Below are 24,544 nucleotides of genomic sequence, written 5' to 3'. Positions count from 1 at the left end.
TGAGAGGGTGGCTATAGAGAGCAGGAGAGGGTGGCTATAGATAGCAGGAGAGGGTGGATATAGAGAGCAGGAGAGGGTGGCTATAGAGAGCAGGAGAGGGTGGCTATAGAGAGCAGGAGAGGGTGGATATAGAGAGCAGGAGAGGGTGGCTATAGAGAGCAGGAGAGGGTGGCTATAGAGAGCAGGAGAGGGTGGCTATAGAGAGCAGGAGAGGGTGGCTATAGAGAACAGGAGAGGATGGCTATAGAGAGCAGGAGAGGTTGGATATAGAGAGCAGGAGAGGGTGGCTATAGAGAACAGGAGAGGATGGCTATAGAGAGCAGGGGAGGTTGGCTATAGAGAACAGGAGAGGATGGCTATAGAGAGGAGGAGAGGGTGGCTATAGAGAACAGGAGAGGATGGCTATAGAGAGCCGGAGAGGGTGGCTATAGAGAGCAGGATAGGTTGGATATAGAGAGCAGGAGAGGGTGGCTATAGAGAACAGGAGAGGATGGCTATAGAGAACAGGAGAGGATGGCTATAGAGAGCAGGAGAGGTTGGATATTAGAGAGCAGGAGAGGTTGGATATAGAGAGCAGGAGAGGGTGGCTATAGAGAGCAGGAGAGGGTGGCTATAAAGAGCAGGAGAGGGTGGCTATAACGAGCAGGTGAGGGTGGCTATAAAGAGCAGGAGAGGGTGGCTATAGAGAGCAGGAAAGGGTGGCTATAGAGAGCAGGAGAGGGTGGCTATGAAGAGAAGGAAAGGGTGGCTGTAGAGACAAGAGAGGGTGGCTATAGACAGCAGGAGAGGGTGGCTATAGAGAGCAGGAGAGGTTGGCTATAACGAGCAGGTGAGGGTGGCTATAAAGAGCAGGAAAGGATGGCTATAGAGAGCAGGAGAGGGTGGCTATGAAGAGAAGGAAAGGGTGGCTGTAGAGACAGGAGAGGGTGGCTATAGAGAGCAGGAGAGGGTGGCTATAGAGAGCAGGAGAGGGTGGCTATAGAGAGCAGGAGAGGGTGGCTATAGAGAGCAGGAGAGGGTGGCTATAGAGACAAAAGAGGGTGGCTATAGAGAGCATGAGAGGGTGGCTATAGAGAGCAGGAGAGGGTGGCTATAGATAGCAGGAGAGGGTGGATATAGAGAGCAGGAGAGGGTGGCTATAGAGAGCAGGAGAGGGTGGCTATAGAGAGCAGGAGAGGGTGGATATAGAGAGCAGGAGAGGGTGGCTATAGAGAGCAGGAGAGGGTGGCTATAGAGAGCAGGAGAGGGTGGCTATAGAGAGCAGGAGAGGGTGGCTATAGAGAACAGGAGAGGATGGCTATAGAGAGCAGGAGAGGTTGGATATAGAGAGCAGGAGAGGGTGGCTATAGAGAACAGGAGAGGATGGCTATAGAGAGCAGGGGAGGTTGGCTATAGAGAACAGGAGGGGATGGCTATAGAGAGGAGGAGAGGGTGGCTATAGAGAACAGGAGAGGATGGCTATAGAGAGCCGGAGAGGGTGGCTATAGAGAGCAGGAGAGGTTGGATATAGAGAGCAGGAGAGGGTGGTTATAGAGAGCAGGAGAGGGTGGCTATAGAGAGCCGGAGAGGGTGGCTATAGAGAGCAGGAGAGGTTGGATATAGAGAGCAGGAGAGGGTGGCTATAGAGAACAGGAGAGGATGGCTATAGAGAACAGGAGAGGATGGCTATAGAGAGCAGGAGAGGTTGGATATTAGAGAGCAGGAGAGGTTGGATATAGAGAGCAGGAGAGGGTGGCTATAGAGAACAGGAGAGGATGGCTATAGAGAGCAGGAGAGGTTGGATATAGAGAGCAGGAGAGTGTGGCTATAGAGACAAGAGAGGGTGGCTATAGAGAGCAGGAGAGGGTGGCTATAGAGAGCAGGAGAGGGTGGCTATAGAGAGCAGGTGAGGGTGGCTATAAAGAGCAGGAGAGGGTGGCTATAGAGAGCAGGAGAGGGTGGCTATAGAGAGCAGGGGAGGGTGGCTATAGAGAGCAGGAGAGGGTGGCTATAGAGAGCAGGAGAGGTTGGCTATAGAGAGCAGGAGAGGGTGGCTATAGAGAGCAGGAGAGGGTGGCTATAGAGAGCAGGAGAGGGTGGCTATAGAGACAAAAGAGGGTGGCTATAGAGAGCATGAGAGGGTGGCTATAGAGAGCAGGAGAGGGTGGCTATAGAGAGCAGGAGAGGGTGGCTACAGAGACAAAAGAGGGTGGCTATAGAGAGCAGGAGAGGGTGGATATAGAGAGCAGGAGAGGGTGGCTATAGAGAGCAGGAGAGGTTGGATATAGAGAGCAGGAGAGGGTGGTTATAGAGAGCAGGAGAGGGTGGCTATAGAGAGCAGGAGAGGATGGATATAAAGAGCAGGAGAGGGTGGCTATAGAGAACAGGAGAGGATGGCTATAGAGAGCAGGAGAGGTTGGCTATAGAGAGCAGGAGAGGTTGGATATAGAGACCAGGAGAGGGTGGCTATAGAGAACAGGAGATGGTGGCTATAGAGAGCCGGAGAGGGTGGCTATAGAGAGCAGGAGAGGTTGGATATAGAGAGCAGGAGAGGGTGGCTATAGAGAACAGGAGAGGATGGCTATAGAGAGCAGGAGAGGGTGGCTATAGAGAGCAGGAGAGGTTGGCTATAGAGAGCAGGAGAGGTTGGCTATAGAGAGCAGGAGAGGTTGGCTATAGAGAGCAGGAGAGGTTGGCTATAGAGAGCAGGAGAGGGTGGATATAGAGAGCAGGAGAGGTTGGCTATAGAGAGCAGGAGAGGTTGGCTATAGAGAGCAGGAGAGGGTGGATATAGAGAGCAGGAGAGGATGGCTATAGAGAGCAGGAGAGGGTGGCTATAAAGAGCAGGAGAGGTTGGCTATAGAGAGCAGGAGATGGTGGATATAGAGAGCAGGAGAGGATGGCTATAGAGAGCAGGAGAGGGTGGCTATAGAGAGCAGGAGAGGATGGCTATAGAGAACAGGAGAGGATGGCTATAGAGAGCAGGAGAGGTTGGATATTAGAGAGCAGGAGAGGTTGGATATAGAGAGCAGGAGAGGGTGGCTATAGAGAACAGGAGAGGATGGCTATAGAGAGCAGGAGAGGTTGGATATAGAGAGCAGGAGAGTGTGGCTATAGAGACAAGAGAGGGTGGCTATAGAGAGCAGGAGAGGGTGGCTATAGAGAGCAGGAGAGGGTGGCTATAGAGAGCAGGAGAGGGTGGCTATAGAGAGCAGGAGAGGGTGGATATAGAGAGCAGGAGAGGGTGGCTATAGAGAGCAGGGGAGGGTGGCTATAGAGAGCAGGAGAGGGTGGCTATAGAGAGCAGGAGAGGTTGGCTATAGAGAGCAGGAGAGGGTGGCTATAGAGAGCAGGAGAGGGTGGCTATAGAGAGCAGGAGAGGGTGGCTATAGAGACAAAAGAGGGTGGCTATAGAGAGCATGAGAGGGTGGCTATAGAGAGCAGGAGAGGGTGGCTATAGAGAGCAGGAGAGGGTGGCTACAGAGACAAAAGAGGGTGGCTATAGAGAGCAGGAGAGGGTGGATATAGAGAGCAGGAGAGGGTGGCTATAGAGAGCAGGAGAGGTTGGATATAGAGAGCAGGAGAGGGTGGTTATAGAGAGCAGGAGAGGGTGGCTATAGAGAGCAGGAGAGGATGGATATAAAGAGCAGGAGAGGGTGGCTATAGAGAACAGGAGAGGATGGCTATAGAGAGCAGGAGAGGTTGGCTATAGAGAGCAGGAGAGGTTGGATATAGAGACCAGGAGAGGGTGGCTATAGAGAACAGGAGATGATGGCTATAGAGAGCCGGAGAGGGTGGCTATAGAGAGCAGGAGAGGTTGGATATAGAGAGCAGGAGAGGGTAGCTATAGAGAACAGGAGAGGATGGCTATAGAGAGCAGGAGAGGGTGGCTATAGAGAGCAGGAGAGGTTGGCTATAGAGAGCAGGAGAGGTTGGCTATAGAGAGCAGGAGAGGTTGGCTATAGAGAGCAGGAGAGGTTGGCTATAGAGAGCAGGAGAGGGTGGATATAGAGAGCAGGAGAGGTTGGCTATAGAGAGCAGGAGAGGTTGGCTATAGAGAGCAGGAGAGGGTGGATATAGAGAGCAGGAGAGGATGGCTATAGAGAGCAGGAGAGGGTGGCTATAAAGAGCAGGAGAGGTTGGCTATAGAGAGCAGGAGATGGTGGATATAGAGAGCAGGAGAGGATGGCTATAGAGAGCAGGAGAGGGTGGCTATAGAGAGCAGGAGAGGGTGGATATAGAGAGCAGGAGAGGGTGGCTATAGAGAGCAGGAGAGGTTGGCTATAGAGAGAGCAGGAGAGGAGAGGGTGGATATAGAGAGCAGGAGAGGGTGGATATAGAGAGCAGGAGAGGATGGCTATAGAGAGCAGGAGAGGATGGCTATAGAGAGCAGGAGAGGGTGGATATAGAGAGCAGGAGCTCCATTTAGACCTTCCTCATCTCAATGAGTCACTGCGTCTGTTTTGTTTGTGTACTCTGAGATGCTCTCTCCAGTTCTGCTGTTCTGGTCAAACCTCCAAGAGCTCTTTGTGCAGTGCCCTGTGACATAACAGCCTTTGACACTTTAGTATACAAGATAAAGTATCACTAATGACAAGACTCTGTAGTGTAGGAGGAGGCGCGTCGTTGTGGGATCTCTGCTGTGATATCCTTTATGAGATTCAGTGGGAGAATGATTGGACCTCTCCTAGCAGTAATTTGAGTTTTATTTGATGTTCGGTGGACAGAGTTGGCAGCCGTGTTTATTGGCCTTTGTCTGTCAGGCAGCCCAACGCTCCGGTACGAGGTAGAGAGCTCTATCTCTACTTTGTCTGGCAGGCAGCCCACCGCTCCGGTACGAGGTAGAGAGCTCTATCTCTACTTTGTCTGGCAGGCAGCCCACCGCTCCGGTACGAGGTAGAGAGCTCTATCTCTACTTTGTCTGGCAGGCAGCCCACCGCTCCGGTACGAGGTAGAGAGCTCTATCTCTACTTTGTCTGGCAGGCAGCCCACCGCTCCGGTACGAGGTAGAGAGCTCTATCTCTACTTTGTCTGGCAGGCAGCCCACCGCTCCGGTACGAGGTAGAGAGCTCTATCTCTACTTTGTCTGGGAGGCAGCCCACCGCTCCGGTACGAGGTAGAGAGCTCTATCTCTACTTTGTCTGGCAGGCAGCCCACCGCTCCGGTACGAGGTAGAGAGCTCTATCTCTACTTTGTCTGGCAGGCAGCCCACCGCTCCGGTACGTGGTAGAGAGCTCTATCTCTACTTTGTCTGGCAGGCAGCCCACCGCTCCGGTACGAGGTAGAGAGCTCTATCTCTACTTTGACAGTCAAAGACAAAGTCAAAGCAATACGGTGAGATTTGCATAGCAGATGTTTCTCAGCGCAACATTTATTAGAATAATACTTGGACCGCAGTAAACTATCTGTCATATGAGACAGGAAGATAAATGAAAAGTATCTATCGTGGATATTTCTTCAAAGACTTAGGCAAAGAGGAGTGAGTTACATCCAGCACTAAGTCAGTGTAGGAGTGAGTTACATCCAGCACTAAGTCAGTGATAGGAGTGAGTTACATCCAGCACTAAGTCAGTGTAGGAGTGAGTTACATCCAGCACTAAGTCAGTGTAGGAGTGAGTTACATCCAGCACTAAGTCAGTGTAGGAGTGAGTTACATCCAGCACTAAGTCAGTGTAGGAGTGAGTTACATCCAGCACTAAGTCAGTGTAGGAGTGAGTTACATCCAGCACTAAGTCAGTGTAGGAGTGAGTTACATCCAGCATTAAGTCAGTGTAGGAGTGAGTTACATCCAGCATTAAGTCAGTGTAGGAGTGAGTTACATCCAGCACTAAGTCAGTGTAGGAGTGAGTTACAGCCAGCACTAAGTCAGTGTAGGAGTGAGTTACATCCAGCACTAAGTCAGTGTAGGAGTGAGTTACATCCAGCACTAAGTCAGTGTAGGAGTGAGTTACATCCAGCACTAAGTCAGTGTAGGAGTGAGTTACATCCAGCACTAAGTCAGTGTAGGAGTGAGTTACATCCAGCACTAAGTCAGTGTAGGAGTGAGTTACATCCAGCACTAAGTCAGTGTAGGAGTGAGTTACATCCAGCACTAAGTCAGTGTAGGAGTGAGTTACATCCAGCACTAAGTCAGTGTAGGAGTGAGTTACATCCAGCACTAAGTCAGTGTAGGAGTGAGTTACATCCAGCACTAAGTCAGTGTAGGAGTGAGTTACAGCCAGCACTAAGTCAGTGTAGGAGTGAGTTACATCCAGCACTAAGTCAGTGTAGGAGTGAGTTACATCCAGCACTAAGTCAGTGTAGGAGTGAGTTACATCCAGCACTAAGTCAGTGTAGGAGTGAGTTACATCCAGCATTAAGTCAGTGTAGGAGTGAGTTACATCCAGCACTAAGTCAGTGTAGGAGTGAGTTACATCCAGCACTAAGTCAGTGTAGGAGTGAGTTACATCCAGCACTAAGTCAGTGTAGGAGTGAGTTACATCCAGCACTAAGTCAGTGTAGGAGTGAGTTACATCCAGCACTAAGTCAGTGTAGGAGTGAGTTACATCCAGCACTAAGTCAGTGTAGGAGTGAGTTACATCCAGCACTAAGTCAGTGTAGGAGTGAGTTACATCCAGCACTAAGTCAGTGTAGGAGTGAGTTACATCCAGCACTAAGTCAGTGTAGGAGTGAGTTACATCCAGCACTAAGTCAGTGTAGGAGTGAGTTACATCCAGCACTAAGTCAGTGTAGGAGTGAGTTACATCCAGCACTAAGTCAGTGTAGGAGTGAGTTACATCCAGCACTAAGTCAGTGTAGGAGTGAGTTACATCCAGCACTAAGTCAGTGTAGGAGTGAGTTACATCCAGCACTAAGTCAGTGTAGGAGTGAGTTACATCCAGCACTAAGTCAGTGTAGGAGTGAGTTACATCCAGCACTAAGTCAGTGTAGGAGTGAGTTACATCCAGCACTAAGTCAGTGTAGGAGTGAGTTACATCCAGCACTAAGTCAGTGTAGGAGTGAGTTACATCCAGCACTAAGTCAGTGTAGGAGTGAGTTACATCCAGCACTAAGTCAGTGTAGGAGTGAGTTACATCCAGCACTAAGTCAGTGTAGGAGTGAGTTACATCCAGCACTAAGTCAGTGAAGGAGTGAGTTACATCCAGCACTAAGTCAGTGTAGGAGTGAGTTACATCCAGCACTAAGTCAGTGTAGGAGTGAGTTACATCCAGCACTAAGTCAGTGAAGCGCAGCACTATTTTCTGTGTAAATCCAGGCTAGAGGAACGAGAGACAGGATGTGTTAGGGAAAAGGATCTCTTAAATATCTATAGTGCCTTCGGAAAGTATTCAGGCCCCTTGACTTTTTCCACATGTTGCTACGTTACAGAATTATTCAAAAATATATTAAATATAAAAAAATCCAATCTACACACAATAACCCATAATGACAAAGTGAAAACAGGTTTTTGGACATTTTTGCAAACGTATTAAAATAAAAAAACAGAAATACCTTATTTAGATAAGTATTCAGACCCTTTGATATGAGACTCAAAATTGAGATCAGGTGCATCCTGTTTCCATTGATCATCCTTGAGAAGTTTCTACAACTTGATTGGAGTCACCTGTGGTAAATTCAATTGATTGGACATGATTTGGAAAGCCACACACCTGTCTATATAAGGTCCCACAGCTGACAGTGTATATCAGAGCAAAAACTATTCCATTAGGTCGAAGGAATTGCCCGTAGAGCTCCGTGACAGGATTCTGTCTATTGGGAAGGGTACCAAAACATTTCTGCAGCATTGAAGGTCCCCAACATCACAGAAGAAGTTTGGAACCACCAAGACTCTTCCTAGAGCTGTCCGCCCGGCTAAACTGAGCAATCGGGGGAGAAGGGCCTTGGTCAGGGAGGTGACCAAGAACCTGATGGTCACTCTGACAGACGTCTAGTGTTCCTCTGTGGAGATGAGAGAACCTTCCAGAAGGACAACCATCTCTGCAGCACTCCACCAATCAGGCCTTTCTGGTAGAGTGGCCAGACAAAAAACACTCCTCAGTAAAAGGCACGTGACAGCCCGCTTGGAGTTTGTCAAAAGGCACCTAAAGACTCTCAGATCATGAGAAACAAGATTCTCTGGTCTGATGAAATCAAGACTAAACTCTTTGGCCTAAATGCCAAGCGTCACATCTGGAGGACACCTGGCACCATCCCTACGGTGAAGCATGGGGGTGGCAGCGTCATGCTGTAGGGATGTTTTTCAGCGACAATGACCGGGAGACTAGTCAGAATCGAGGGAAAGAGGAACGGAGCAAAGTACGGAGAGAGATCCTTGATGAAAACCTGTTCCAGAGGGCTCAGGACCTCAGACTGGGGCGAAGGTTCACCTTCCAATAGGACAACCACCCTAAGCACACAGCCAAGACAACACAGGAGTGGCCTCGGGACAAGTCTCTGAATGTCCTTGAGTGGCCCAGCCAGAGTCCAAACTTTAACCCGATCGAACAGCTCTGGAGACCTGAAAATAGCTGTACAGCAACGCTCCCCATCCAACCTGACAGAGTTTGAGAGAATCTGCAGGGAAGAATGGGTGAAACTCCCCAAATACAGGTGTGCCAAGCTTCTAGTGTCATACCCAAGAAGACTCGAGGCTGTAATCGTTGCCAAAGGTGCTTTAACAAAGTACTGAGTAAAGGCTCTGAATACTTATGTAAATGTTATTTTTCTGTTTTTTATTCTTAATAAATGTGCAAAAATTTAAAAAAAACTGTTTTTGCTTTGTCATTATGGGGTATTGTGTGTAGATTGATGAGGGAAAAAAACAATTTTAATAAATATTAGAATAACCCTGTAACCTAACAAAATGTGGAAAAAGTCAAGGGGTCTGAAAACTTTCCGAAGGCTCTGTATATAGCAGAGCTTAAAGGTAGACTCAGCGATATGAAGTAGATGCAGAAAGTGAACAGTATAGTGGGTCAATTTCCACAAAAACTAAGAGCATTAAAGTGCAAGGCTCAACTTCTCCGCAGTTTTGGTGCCCTGGTTACAAAGATGTAACAGAGTGAAGCTAACCCATTCACATGCGTCGACACTGTGCGTGACTGTGTGTGAGCGAAGTCATCTCACTGCATCTCCCTCATCTCACTATCTAAGGTGCTGCTCGTGGCAACGTCATTTCGCTGAGTCTACCTTTAATTGTTCAATATTCATGGCCAAATTTGATCTAACCTCCATTTCACAATTCTTAACATAAGAAATGGCTTTCAGGTGACCAAGCAATATGCCATTGTAATAGTTATTTAACACCCAAATTTCAACCCATTTGGAGAATTATTAGGGCCAGGCTGCCTCTTCTCCGTTTCTGCTAATCATGCAGCTTTGTACAGGCACTGGCGCGCATTCACAGTATGTTATGTGTGTCGACCACACATTGTACATGGATTTTGTCACAACAACGAACAATTGTTAGTGTCTATCTGTGTGTGTTAATGTTTGTCAATGTTGTTTCATTCCAACACTTCTGGAAGTACTACAATTCCTGTCAAAGAGCAGCTTTTGGAATGATTTTGGCTCACGCTTCATGACTGTCACGGAATTACCGAGGCACATCAGGGCTCCTTTGGGACGAGTTGAACCCACACGTCGTTCTAACATAGCAAGACTACTCAACTTGATCGGTGACTATCAGTGTTTCTGGCCAGGAGTAAGAAACACGATGTTATTTACAATCCTGCCACTTTTTGTGTCGTGAGACTTTATATAAAAGGTTATAAATTCTCCAAAACTTTTACACCAAGCTTATCATCATGAAAACTTTACTACCAATATTATCACGTAAGACTAATTCAGTACTATAACCATGGAGGGAGGGGCGTTGATCTGAGACATTATAACGCTATTGTCTGTAGTCACACCTGCTTCTTCAGACCACTAATCAGCATGACCGTGCTCTCTGGCTACCCATAGGTAGTCAACTGCAAAGACATGGTGCCTAGAACAGCCGCATAGCTTGCCTAATGTAACGATAGTCATTTTCTTCCTCCTCCTCGGACGAGGAGAGGCGAGACGGATCGGACCAATACGCAGAGTGGTTAGTTTCCATAGTGATTTAATGATTAACAAAAACAATATGCGATACAAAATAACTACCGTGACAGTCCCGTGTGGCGAAACACTGACACAAGAACAAACACCCACAAAACACACGTGAAACCCCGGCTGCCTAAGTATGATTCTCAATCAGGGACAACGATTGACAGCTGCCTCTGATTGAGAATCATACCAGGCCGAACACACAAAATCCCAACATAAAAATCAGACATCGACAACCCACCCAACTCACGCCCTGACCATACTAAATAAATACAAAAACAGGGGAAAACAGGTCAGGAACGTGACACCTAACAACCAAATAGATTTGAATGTTGAATAAACCAGGCCATTTTTCTTTACTTTGAAGTGAAAAATCTCAATTTCAGTTTTGAGAGTTTTTTCTTCTTGGTCCAGTGCGGTTGTGAATCAAACAAAATTACCACATGTGAACACCAAATGTTTTTTCAATTTCAGCTTATTTTAGAAGAAATAGTGAATAGTGCAAGGGTGCTAATACATTTAACCGCACCTGTATCAATAATGAGAAATGGTATTCCGAAACAGATCTTTGTTAGCATTAACAGTTACAGTAACAGTGGTTATGACAGTGCAGCATCCTTTGATAAACAGACATAAAAAAGTAATAATACAAATCACAAAATTATATTACTCCTGTGTGAACTAGGGCTTTATTACTCCTGTATGAACTAGGGCTTTACTACTCCTGTATGAACTAGGGCTTTACTACTCCTGTGTGAACCAGGGCTTTATTACTCCTGTATGAACTAGGGCTTTACTACTCCTGTATGAACTAGGGCTTTACTACTCCTGTGTGAACCAGGGCTTTATTACTCCTGTATGACCTAGGGCTTTATTACTCCTGTATGAACTAGGGCTTTACTACTCCTGTATGAACTAGGGCTTTACTACTCCTGTGTGAACCAGGGCTTTATTACTCCTGTATGAACTAGGGCTTTACTACTCCTGTGTGAGCGAGGGCTTTATTAATCCTGCATGAACTAGGGCTTTATTACTCCTGTATGAACTAGGGCTTTATTACTCCTGTATGAACTAGGGCTTTATTACTCCTGTATGAACTAGGGCTTTATTACTCCTGTATGAACCAGGGCTTTATTACTCCTGTATGAACCAGGGCTTCATTACTCCTGTATGAACTAGGGCTTTATTACTCCTCTATGAACTAGGGCTTTATTACTCCTGTATGAACCAGGGCTTTATTACTCCTGTATGAACTAGGGCTTTATTACTCCTGTATGAACCAGGGCTTTATTACTCCTGTATGAACCAGGGCTTCATTACTCCTGTATGAACTAGGGCTTTATTACTCCTCTATGAACTAGGGCTTTATTACTCCTCTATGAACTAGGGCTTTATTACTCCTCTATGAACTAGGGCTTTACTACTCCTGTATGAACAGGGCTTTACATTTACATTTAAGTCATTTAGCAGACGCTCTTATCCAGAGCGACTTACAAATTGGTGCATTTACCTTATGATATCCAGTGGAACAACCACTTTACAATAGTGCATCTAACTCTTTTAAGGGGGAGGGGGGGGTTAGAAGGATTACTTTATCCTATCCTAGGTATTCCTTAAAGAGGTGGGGTTTCAGGTGTCTCCGGAAGGTGGTGATTGACTCCGCTGACCTGGCGTCGTGAGGGAGTTTGTTCCACCATTGGGGTGCCAGAGCAGCGAACAGTTTTGACTGGGCTGAGCGGGAACTGTACTTCCTCAAAGGTAGGGAGGCGAGCAGGCCAGAGGTGGATGAACGCAGTGCCCTTGTTTGGGTGTAGGGCCTGATCAGAGCCTGAAGGTACGGAGGTGCCGTTCCCCTCACAGCTCCGTAGGCAAGCACCATGGTCTTGTAGCGGATGCGAGCTTCAACTGGAAGCCAGTGGAGAGAGCGGAGGAGCAGGGTGACGTGAGAGAACTTGGGAAGGTTGAACACCAGACGGGCTGCGGCGTTCTGGATGAGTTGTAGGGGTTTAATAGCACAGGCAGGGAGCCCAGCCAACAGCGAGTTGCAGTAATCCAGACGGGAGATGACAAGTGCCTGGATTAGGACCTGCGCCGCTTCCTGTGTGAGGCAGGGTCGTACTCTGCGAATGTTGTAGAGCATGAACCTACAGGAACGGGTCACCACCTTGATGTGAGTTGAGAACGACAGGGTGTTGTCCAGGATCACGCCAAGGTTCTTAGCACTCTGGGAGGAGGACACAATGGAGTTGTCAACCGTGATGGCGAGATCATGGAACGGGCAGTCCTTCCCCGGGAGGAAGAGCAGCTCCGTCTTGCCGAGGTTCAGCTTGAGGTGGTGATCCGTGGTGATCCGAGGTGGTGATCTTTACTACTCCTGTATGAACTAGGGCTTTACTACTCCTGTATGAACTAGGGCTCTACTACTCCTGTATGACCTAGGGCTTTACTACTCCTGTATGAACTAGGGCTTTACTACTCCTGTATGAACTAGGGATTTATTAGTCCTGTATGAACTAGGGCTTTATTACTCCTGTATGAACTAGGGCTTTATTACTCCTGTATGAGTGGAGAAACATACTCCTCAGCACCCCCCCCCCCCCCCCCAACCCAAAACATATTTCCGTAGCTCTAGTAGTGGTAGTAGTAGCAGTAGTGTAGTAGCAGTATTAAAGGTACCCACTTGAGGATGACACAGCCGCTGCCAGAAGGGGGTGCTGTCCAGAACACTTGTATCCTGGTCCTCCTGCGGGGGGTGCTCTCCGTCACAGCCGGGGGACAGTTGGTCATGAACTGGGTATCTTCCTCATCTATGATCTAGGAACACAGGAAACCAGTCAGTCACAACTACACAATTTCTCACCAACCTCACTTTTTGGCAAAAACAATTCAGTTTTTTGTAAAACAAAAAAGTTATAGCTGCAAGAAATTAATTGAGTCAATTAACTTTTTGTTATTTTTATAGTTAAAAAATCCTTTTGAGAAATTACTAACTTTCAACCGTGGTGCTTGCCAAAAAAGTTTCAACTTTTAATTATCACAACTCTGGCCTGAGACTTATGTTTCATTTTCCTTGTTGATCAATATGTTCTGCTATGCATGTTTGGTTGCATTTAATTGGTGCTGTAATTCAGGGCTCCTGTAATAAACCGATGGTTTCGTGTCTGAGACTGGCTGTAATATGTGTTTTGTAATCACCTCTTTGCTGCGACACACTCCACTAGTACTTCCCAATACCAGGATCAATAGTGTATTTCAACGTCACACGTGGCTGAATGTTTTCAAATGGAGTCCTTTCAGAGGCCAACACTGACATTACACGTAGTATAACAGACAGTTCTGTCTAGTTTATGTGAACGTAATCCTCTCAAAACGGATAGAAACTCACAGATGTCTTAAGTTAAAAATATGACATTGTAGTTCTGTTTCACCTCAGCTCTTTACAAATGTGACTGGTTGATTGAAAGTTGACTGTACAGTGCATAACGTTCCTTCACCTATCCTTGGCGCAATAAAGTGGGACAGTAATAAAATAATACTCCAAGTTGTGCAATGAGACAGTGTAATAACAGTGTTGTGAGTCCATGGTGTGTCCAGCCCAGTCCCCCTCTATGTCATGGCTGTGAGAGAGGAATGAAAACCTGGCATGATGAGCAGCAGCCTCACACAGAGATGACCTCTGGCCCCCTTGAATGTTCGCCAGCTGCTCTGACTCCACCATAACATTGACCTAACAGCCAGATGCTTCACACATGACAGAAAGTAAGAGGAAGAATTTTCTATAGAGATCTTTTAGAAAAATAAAAGACTCTTCATTGATGCTGATGATTGTCTAAGGCACCCTGGTGAGCCATGTCTTCCCTCACTGTAACTTGCCTCCGTCTCTAGCTTCTAGGGAGGGAGGGAGGGAGGGAGGGAGGGAGGGAGGGAGGGAGGGAGGGAGGGAGGGAGGGAGGGAGGGAAGAGGGGTCCATTGTCTTGTAAACCCACTATCCCCCCCTGGGAGGCCAGCACTGTAGTTTCCTCTCAAAACGGAATCTAAGTGGCTGTCAGATCGGGGTTGAACTGCAGCCAAGCAGCAGAGCCGTCAGGAGGAGAGGAGCTGGGAAAGTGGAGTGTTTGTTTTAATTGTGGCTCCTGGCTTGGCTTGGCTCAGTGGCCCAGCTCTCCTCAGAGCTCCTCTGGGGCTGCCTAGGGAGGCAGGGTCTGGGTCTGGAGGAGCAGCTGAATACTTCTGTTTTCATAGTCATTCTCTCCCTGGTGACACAGCAAACACAGATGCTTTGCAGTGCCTGCTAAAGTAAATGTGTATTTTCAAGGAGACACAGATGGACAGTATTTATTTTGGGCTGAGTAGAAGTTTGAAGCCCCCTTGGAAAATCAAGACATGGAATAGATGATAGTTTGGCAAGAGACTCGGGCGGATGTAACTTTCTGACACGATGCAAATGTCACATCAACATATGATTTAACAGTAACAGGTTTCTTCCCATCTCAATGGAAATCTCCGGACTCAAGAGCACTAACATTTGCCTTGAGCCTCCTACCAATCAAACAATTCCATTACTACAGAAACCCATATAAATCTCTGATATCAAATCTTATTATGGGATATATTTTTCAAACAGTGAAATTATCTGCACTCTTAGCACCTTTTGTTTCTGTCTAGAACCTAAAATTGTTATTCGGCTGTCCCCATAGGAGAACCCTTTGAAGAACCCTTTTTGGTTCCAGGTAGAATCCTTTTGGGTTCCATGTAGGACCCTTTCCACAGAGGGTTCTACGTGGAACCTAAAAGGGTTCTCCCTGGAACTAATAAGGTTATCCTGTTATCCTAAGAGTATGCTATTCTTCCTCAGAGTATCAATATATGGATTTATACTGTCTATATTAATATATACTGGATTAACAGATTGGCTTTACATTTTAAAAACTCAATGAACTATAATTAATTTCTATAGTTCATTAGTCTTATTTAACAAGCTATTTGTAACAGCCACTGCCATGTTTCTTCTTCATACATCACTTGGTCATTCTTGGCTTGACAGTATTTATAGTAAAGGTCCAAGGCTTCCTAGGCATTTCCTTAAGTCTGTAATGCTGCAGCGAGCTTCAGCCTGGAGAGCTAGCTCAAGGATGCTACTAAATAACTGTTGCGGGCAATCTCTGGCCCAAACAAAAACGCCAATGATGAACGGTGCTCTTTATATACAGTATACAGGGGCTGAGATCCCAGAGGAAGTAATGGAAAACACTCCTCCTGTTCCAATCCCTGGAAGCTTTTGGCGCAGTCTGGGTTAGTGAGAAAAGCTTTTACACAGGAGACATGTCTATCACTTGGATAGAAAAGACACTCTTAAGAGCAGCTGCCGTAAAATGAGTGAAGAACTAACATTACGACACTAAAGAAACCAGGCCAGATGTTTTGCCTTTTAAAAGGTGTGAAGTTAAGTTCTGCTTCTTAGATGTGAGAAAATGAGTGGTGCAAATTGTCTTTCCATACATCAGAATCAACACAGCAAGAACAGACTTAAAGCTGAAGCCACTGTCATGACGTCACTGAAAATTGGTAAAATGTTTCCATATATTTCCCCTGACCTGTTGACTACCTCCCCTCACCATGTCATATCCTGCTGTGATGTAATAGCCCTTCTCTAAGGAGTCGGCCTCTGTAGATCATCCACCACTAATTTGTATTTGCCCTGCTGTGTTTAATGTACTTGCAGCCGTCGACCTAATGAGAAGACATCTAACTGAGTCAGCTTGTCTGTCTATCCATGGCAAACCAGAAACAAAGTGATGCTTTTAATCTCTGTAAACACAAGATCCTATCTAATCTGGGCTCATCTTGTCTCTCCAAAAAAAACGTGTTTGCTTCCCTGGGTAATAGCATGTCTCTGGCCTAAATAAATAAGAATGAGGAGAGTTAGAACATCTGTGGGGGTTTTTCTGAGGCCTAAGGCACAAATGGGGGTCTCAGGGTAACGTGTGAGGAGAAAGAAAATGTGTTCTAAACATAAAAGCAGTATGACTCCTGGAGGTTGTACATTTTTATGTTTAGAAATGGACGCCAGACACATTCCAGGAGAGTAGCCAACAACAAGGATTATTTGCTGGAGGATATTGTGCATTGACCATGCTTAATTTTTATAGTAAACCTTTTCTTCAAATTTCACTATCACTTCATTTGGAAAAGTATTATGCAAACTTTATCAGCACATACACCACAGGTCAAAAGTTTTAGAACATCTACTCATTCAAGGGTTTTTCTTTATTTTTACTATTTTCTACATTGTAGAATAATAGTGAAGACAGCAAAACTATGAAATAACACATATGGAATCATGTAGTAATAAAGAAAAGTGTTAAACAAATCAAAATATACGTTCAATTTGAGATTTTTCAAATAGCCACCGTTTGCCTTGATGACAGCTTTGCACACTCTTGCCATTCTCTCAACCAGCTTCATGAGGTGGAATGCATTTCAATTAACAGGTGTGCCTTGTTAAAAGTTAATTTGTGGAATTTCTTTCCTTCTTAATGCGTTTGAGACAATCAGTTGTGTTGTGACAAGGTGGGGGGTATACAGAAGACAGCTATATTTGGTAAAAGACCAAGTCCATATTATGTCAAGAACAGCTCAAATAAGCAATAAGAAACGTCCATCATTACTTTAAGACATGAAGGTCAGTCAATATGGAAAATTTCAAGAACTTTGAAAGTTTCTTCAAGCATCAAGCGCTATGATGAAACTGGCCCTCATGAGGACCGCCACAGGAATGGAAGACCCAGAGTTACCTCTGCTGCAGAGGATAAGTTCATTAGAGTTACCAGCCTCAGACATTGCAGCCCAAATAAATGCTTCACAAAGTTAAAGTAACAGACACATCTCAACATCAACTGTTCAGAGGAAACTGTGTGAATCAGGCCTTCATGGTCAAATTGCTGAAAGGAAACCACTACTAAAGGACACCAATAATAAGAAGAGACTTGCTTGGGCCAAGAAACACGAGCAATGGACATTAGACCAGTGGAAATCTGTCCTTTGGTCTGGAGTCCAAATTGGAGATTTTTGGTTCTAACCACCATGTCTTTGTGAGACGCGGTGTGGGTGAACGGATGATCTCCGCATGTGTATTTCCCACCGTAAAGCATGGAGGGTGAGGTGTTATGGTGTGGGGGTGCTTTGCTGGTGACACTGTCAGTGATTTATTTAGAAATGAAGGCACACTTAACCAGCACGGATACCACAGCATTCTGCAGCGATACGCCATTCCATATGGTTTGGGCTTAGTCAAATAAAATTAAATTGTATTTGTCACATGCGCCGATTACAACAGGTGTAGACCTTACAGTGAAATGCTTACTTACAAGCCCTTAACCAACAATACAATTTTAAGAAAAATGCGTGTTAAGTAAAAACTAGATAAAAAACAAAAAAATAATAATAATAATAATTAAAGAGCAGCAGTCAAATAACAGTAGCGAGGCTATATACACGGGGAACTGGTACACAGTCAATGTGCGGGGGCACCGGTTAGTCCAGATAATTGAGATAATATGTACATGTAGGTAGAGTTAAAGTGACTATGCATAGATAATAAACAGAGAGTAGCAGCAGTGTAGAAGAGGGGTGGGGGGGGGGAAATGCAAATAGTCTGGGTAGCCATTTGATTAGCTGTTCAGGAGTCTTATGGCTTGGGGGTAGAAGCTGTTAAGAAGCCTTTTGGACCTAGACTTGGCGCTCCGCTTGCAGTGTGGTAGCAGAGAGAATAGTCTATGACTAGGGTGGCTATAGTCTTTGACAATTTTTAGGGCCTTCCTTTGACACCGCCTGGTATAGAGGTCCTAGATGGCAGGAAGCTTGGTCCCTGTGATGTACTGGGCCATTCACACTACCCTCTGTAGTGCCTTGCGGCCGGAGGCCGAGCAGTTGCCATACCAGGCAGGGATGCAACCAGTCAGGATGCTCTTGAGGGTGCGGCTGTATAACTTTTTGAGGATCTGAGGACCCATACCTATCCTTACCACCTGGGGGCGCCCCGTCAGTTGCAGAGGGAGATGTTTAGTCCCAGGGTCCTTAGCATAGTGATGAGCTTTAAGGGCACTATGGTGTTGAACGCTGAGCTGTAGTCAATGAATAGCATTCTCACATAGGTGTTCCTTTTGTCCAGGTGGGAATTGGCAGTGTGATAATGGTGTTGATGTGAGCCATGACCATACTTTCAAAGCACTTCATAGCTACAGACGTGAGTGCTACGGGTCAATAGTCATGTAGGCAGGTTGCCTTAAGTGTTCTTGGGCACAGGGACTATGGTGGTCTGCTTGAAACATGTTGGTATTACTGACTCAGTCAGGGACAGGTTGAAAATGTCAGTGAAGACACTTACCAGTTGGTCAGCACATGCTCGGAGAACACATCCTGGTAATCCGTCTGGCCCTGCGGCCTTGTGAATGTTGACCTGCTTAAAGGTCTTACTCAAGTCGGCTACGGAGAGCATGATCACACAGTCTGGTGCTCTCATGCTCGCTTCAGTGTTGCTTGCCTCGAAATGAGCATAGAAGTAATTTAGCTTTTCTGGTAGGCTCGTGTCACTGGGCAGCTCGCGGGTGTGCTTGCCTTTGTAGTCTGTAATAGTTTGCCAGCCCTGCCACATCCGACAAGTGTCGAAGCCGATGTAGTATTATTCAATCTTAGTGTTGTTTCGACATTTGCCTGTTTGATGGTTCGTCGGAGGACATAGTGGGATTTCTTGTAAGCTTCCGGGTTAGAGTCCCGCTCCTTCAAAGCGGCAGCTCTACCCTTCAGCTCAGTGCGGATGTTGGCTGTAATCCATGGCTTCTGGATGGGGTATGTACATACAGTCACTGTGGGGACGACGTCATCGATGCACTTATTGATGAAGCCAATAACTGATGTGGTGTACTCCTCAAGGCCATCGGAAGAATCCCGGAACATATTCCAGTCTGCGTTAGCAAAACAGTCCTGTAGCTTAGCATATACGTAATCTGACCACTTCTTTATTGAACAAGTCATTGGTGCTTTCTGCCTCAGGTTTTGCTTGTATGCAGGAATCAGGAGGACAGAATTGTGGTCTGATTTGCCAAATGGAGGACGAGGGAGAGCTTTGTTCACGTCGCTGTGTGTGGAGTAAAGGTAATCTAGAGTTTTTTTGCCCTCTGGTTGCACATTTAACATGCTGGTAGAAATTAGGTCAAATGGATTTAAGTTTCCCTGCATTAAAGTCCCCGGCCACTAGGAGCACCGCCTCTGGATGAGCGTTTTCCTGTTTGCTTATGGCCGTATACAGCTCATTGAGTGCGGTATTAGTGGCAGCATCAGTTTGTGGTGGTAAATAGACAGCTACGAAGAATATACAGTTGAAGTCGGAAGTTTACATACACCTTAGCCAAATATTCAGTTTTTCACAATTTCAAACACTTAATCCCAGTAAAAATTCCCTGTCTTAGGTCAGTTAGGATCACCACTTTATTTTAAGAATGTGAAATGTCAGAATAATAGTAGAGAAAATGATTTATTTCAGCTTTTATTTCTTTCATCACATTCCCAGTGGGTCAGAAGTTTACATAAACTCAATTAGTATTTGGTAGCATTACCTTTAAATTGTTTAACTTGGGTCTGTCACGACTTCCGCCGAAGTTGGTGCCTCTCCTTGTTCGGGCGGCGTTCGGCGCTCGTCGTCACCGGCTTTCTAGCTTCCACCGATCCATGTTTCTGTTTTCCATTTGTTATGTCTTGAGTGTACACACCTGGTTCCCATTAAGTTATTATTATTTCCCTATTTACCCTCTGGTTCCCATTATGTTTTGTGTGTGAGTGTTCCTGGTTTGTGTTAGTCTTTTGTGTTAGGGTTTGTGATCCCTGCGTGGATTTATTTTTCCTGATTATTTTCCTGAGTAAAGTTCGTTATTTTACTCAGTTCTGTGTCCTGCGCCTGACTCCGTTCTCACCTCTGCACAACTAACACCTGACAGGGTAAAAGTTTCATCCGGACGTGAAAATACTGCCCCCCAAAGAAGTTAACTTGGGTCAAACTTTTCAGGTAGCCTTCCACAAGCTTCCCACAATAAGTTGGGTGAATTTTGGCCCATTCCTCCTGACAGAGCTGGTGTAACTGAGTCAGGTTTGTAAGCCTCCTTCCACGCACATGCATTTTCAGTTCTGTCCACACATTTTCTATAGGATTGAGGTCAGGGCTTGTGATGGCCACTCCAATACCTTGACTTTGTTGTCCATAAGCCATTTTGCCACAACTTTGGAAGTATGCTTGGGGTCATTGTCCATTTGGAAGTCCCATTTGCGACCAAGCTTTAACTTCCTGACCAATGTCTTTTGATGTTGCTTCAATATATCCACATAATTTTTCATCCTCATGATGCCATCCATTTTGTGAAGTGCACCAGTCCCTCCTGCAGCAAAGCACACCCACAACACAATGCTGCCACCCCCGTGCTTCACGGTTGGGATGGTGTTCTTTGGCTTGCAAGCCTCCCCCTTTTTCCTCCAAACAATAACGATGGTCATCATGGCCAAACAGTTCTATTTTTGTTTCATCAGACCAGAGGACATTTCTCCAAAAAGTAGGATCTTTGTCCCCATGTGCAGTTGCAAACCGTAGTCTGGCTTTTCTATGGCGGTTTTGGAACAGTGGCTTCTTCCTTGCTGAGCACCCTTTCAGGTTATGTCGATATAGGACTCGTTTTACTGTGGATATAGATACTTTTGTACCTCTTTCCTCCAGCATCTTCACAAGATCCTTTGCTGTTGTTCTGGGATTGATTTGCACTTTTTGCACCAAAGTACGTTCATCTCTAGGAGACAGAACGCGTCTCCTTCCTGAGCGGTATGACGGCTGCGTGGTCCCATGGTTTTTATACTTGTGTGGTGCCTTCAGGCGTTTGGAAATTGCTCCCAAGGATGAACCAGACTTGTGGAGGTCTACAATTGTTTTGGCTTGACTGATTTCTTTAGAATTTCCCATGATGTCAAGCAAAGAGGCACTGAGTTTGAAGGTAGGCCTTGAAATCCACATCCACAGGTACACCTCCAATTGACTCAAATGATGTCAATTAGCCTATCAGAAGCTTCTAAAGCCATGACATCATTTTATGGAATTTTTCAAGCTGTTTAAAGGCACAGTCAACTTAGTGTATGTAAACTTCTGACCCACTGGAATTGTGATACAGTGAATTATAAGTGCAATAATCTGTCTGTTAACAATTGTTGGAAAAATGACTTGTGTCATGCACAAAGTAGATGTCCCAACCGACTTGCCAAAACTATAGTTAGTTAACAAGAAATTTGTGGAGTGGTTGAAAAACGAGTTTTAATGACTCCAACCTAAGTGTATGTAAACTTCCGACTTCAACTGTATGTCATCGTAGTTCATCTATTTTGTTATCCAATGATTGTACGATGGCTAATAGGACTGATGGTAAAGGCAGATTACCCACTCGCCGTCGGATCCTTACAAGGCACCCAGACCTAAGTCCCCGATATCTCCGTCTCTTTCTCTTTCTCTTAATTCAGCTGTATCATTCTGATCTCATTGAATCATTTGTCAATTATTTGTCCAATTAAGTGATGACAATCAGTCCCTCTTTACAATACAAAGACCTCCAGTAGTAATGACATTGTAATATAACCATGTTCTAAACAACAGAACCATAATGCATATTGAATGTGTTTGATTATCTATTATGGGTGACACAATGGTCATTTGAAGAGGCCAAATGAAAACAGGATTAGAATCTTGAGACTAGAAAACGGTTACACACTGGGAATCGAAGGATGCAGAGCGCGGAGTGTGGGCTGAGGCTGAGCAGAGCAGGTTGTGGGAGTGTTAATTCCTTTTTATGTTGTCAGGTAATTGTCAGGTAAGGAAGTTTGTTCTCACTGCTGTAGAGCACTCTCACTCAGTAGGTTGTGTATTTTTATCGTGAGCTGAGCAAAGGAGACAACTCTTTCCTTACTTTCAGCTGCTCTAATGGAGACTGTAGGGAATACGCATTTAGTCTTGAGGAAAGTGATTTTGAAGACAATTACTGAAATATGGCCACAATATACATGCATAGTACATTACCTGGAATTTGCCAGCGTAGTGGTCATCTGTGGTTCCTTCCTTCCCCTCCTTCAGAGCGATAAGGGTAAAGCCTCTGAAATAGGAGGGACTGGAGGCGTGCAGAGTCACTGGAAACAGGACAGGAGGGGAGTTTAGGGAATATACAGATGTTAGATCTTAATTTGACTAGTATTGTCGCAGCAAAATAATCCTGCTGCAACAGGGTTTGAATGTTAATGTTGCTTGATCTGTCGTTAGGCTATTACCTGGCCAAAATTAGGCTACATGAAAAGTACAATACTGTTAATATACACTATATATACAAAAGTATGTGGACACCCCTTCAAATTAGTAGATTCGGCTATTTCAGCCACGCCCGTTGCTGACAGCCATGCAATCTCCATAGACAAATATTGGTAGTAGAATGGCATTACTGAAGAGCTCAGTGACTTTCAACGTGGCTTCGTCATAGGATGCCACCTTTCTAACAAGTCAGTTTGTCAAATGTCTGCCCTGCTAGAGCTGCTCCGGTCAACTATAAGTGGTAGGCCACACAAGCTCACAAAACGGCACCGCCTAGTGCTGAAGCTTGTAAAAATCGTCTGTCCTCAGTTGCAACACCAAATACCAAGTTCCAAACTGCCTCTGGAAGCAACGTCAGCACAAGAACTGTTCGCCGGGAGCATCATGAAATGGGTTTCCATGGCAGAGCAGCCACACACAAGCCTAAGATCACCATGCGCAATGCCAAGTGTAGGATTCAATGGTGTAAAGCTCACCGCCATTGGACTCTGGAGCAGTGGAAACGCATCCTGGCAATCTGGCAGTCCCATAGACCATTTGGCAGTCCGACAGATAAATGCCAGAAGAACGATCCCTGCCCCAATGCATAGTGCCAACTGTAAAGTTTGGTGGAGGCGGCATAATGGTCTGGGGATGTTTTTCATGGTTCAGTTTAGCCCCTTAAATCTTAACGCTACAGCATACAATGACATTCTAGGCGATTCTGAGAATTTATGTAAATCGTGAAGCTCATCTGAATTTCCTGCGGTGCAAGAAAATTCTCAGCAACAAACGAGTGATCAAATGAAGATCCTATCAAAGATTAAAGATAATGTAATGTAGCCCCATCCCAAGAGCAGAGCCTCCCAGGCACTGTTGAGAGAGAAACAAACTCAGCTGGAGGAGCCTACTACAGAATGTGGGATAAAGGGGTGCGCTGCTAGCAGTTCATTAGTTGCCTGCTGTTTGACTGTTTTCCAGCCAGTGATCTCAACAGGGTCAAATGTAACGTGTGTTGCGGTGGTAAAAGATTTATCTTTGAAAAGTCAGCTTTACTAACAATATTAGCTTATGGTTTTCCTGAAAACTGACAACACGCAATGCATCCTCCTTGGGCTGTATCGGGTACATTATAAAAGATAAACATTGTTAGATGTATTTACACAATCGTTAGATAATAATGTAATTCATTTTTAAGTGAACATAATTAGTATTATTAATGTAGGGTCACTGGGAGCAGTTATATGATATTCTGACACCTGTATGGGAAACTTTGATGAGAGAGTCATGAAGAATGTAATAATATAATTGTATTTACTAATTGCACACTACTGACCAGCATAGCTCAGTCAAAAGCACACCTGGTTTCTTTTTCCAAGGGAAATAATGCTGCTCACAATCACACAACAGTGAATTATAATGTGATAATGAGCCACTTACCACAGGCCAATGAACACCTATTACCGTGCATCCCCCTAGGGGTGTCAGTTCAGCTAGGGTATGGATGTTAAAACACATTTGTATTTATATTACTTCATCTATTATGTTTGTAAAATGTGAAAAAACATTTTTAATGCAGTATTAAGCAAAGGGCAATTTTCTTTTGGGGGGGGGGCAAAAAAAATGACCCCAGCCATTAATTATCACCACAATATTAAGTTTAAAGGTCTGTGGAACGTGCGTACAATGTCAACCACTACTCAACCATATCATAAATTGACTAATTTACTTGTAGAACAGCGCATACATGCATCTATCAAGTCACAACAAGGCCGACTTCAAATGCCGACATTAATGTGAAAGTAACCAGAGCATAAAACAGCTGATCGTGAATGCAAACTATTCCAGATAAATCCTACACATGCATTGAAATAAAATGCATACATCAACGGATTTACTTAGGCCTACAATCGACAGGGACGCATGAAGACAAACAAACTCGACTAAAGAACGACGAAATCACAAAATACAAAAGGAAAACCTACACATACCTTTTTAAAGGGAGCTAAGGCCCCGCCCGTGATTCAGCACTGCTGAATGGACAGCTTCTCCGTACAGGTAAGCATAGTGGAGCGCCATTGCGTGGTGCTGAATAGACAGCACCTGTCTAGCAGCCAGCTATAGAATTATGT

General features: G+C 45.3%; 1 protein-coding gene across 2 annotated transcripts in view; it reads right to left on the bottom strand.

Moving 5' to 3' along the window:
* Positions 1-24,544, bottom strand: part of LOC139584422 (spondin-1-like) — a 127,987-nt gene that overhangs the window by 97,344 nt on the left and 6,099 nt on the right. For both annotated transcript variants that reach the window (XM_071416229.1, XM_071416230.1), the window contains 2 exons: positions 22,152-22,258; positions 12,731-12,864 (listed from right to left, as the gene is read on the bottom strand). In XM_071416229.1, the coding sequence (XP_071272330.1) occupies positions 12,731-12,864; positions 22,152-22,258 (241 nt within the window). The remainder of the gene's footprint in view (positions 1-12,730; positions 12,865-22,151; positions 22,259-24,544) is intronic.

The sequence above is a fragment of the Salvelinus alpinus genome, chromosome 9 (assembly GCF_045679555.1).
Source record: "Salvelinus alpinus chromosome 9, SLU_Salpinus.1, whole genome shotgun sequence".
NCBI classification, from domain to species: domain Eukaryota; kingdom Metazoa; phylum Chordata; class Actinopteri; order Salmoniformes; family Salmonidae; genus Salvelinus; species Salvelinus alpinus.
Note: the sequence above shows the minus strand (reverse complement) of the source record. Positions and strands in the feature narration are given on the sequence as shown.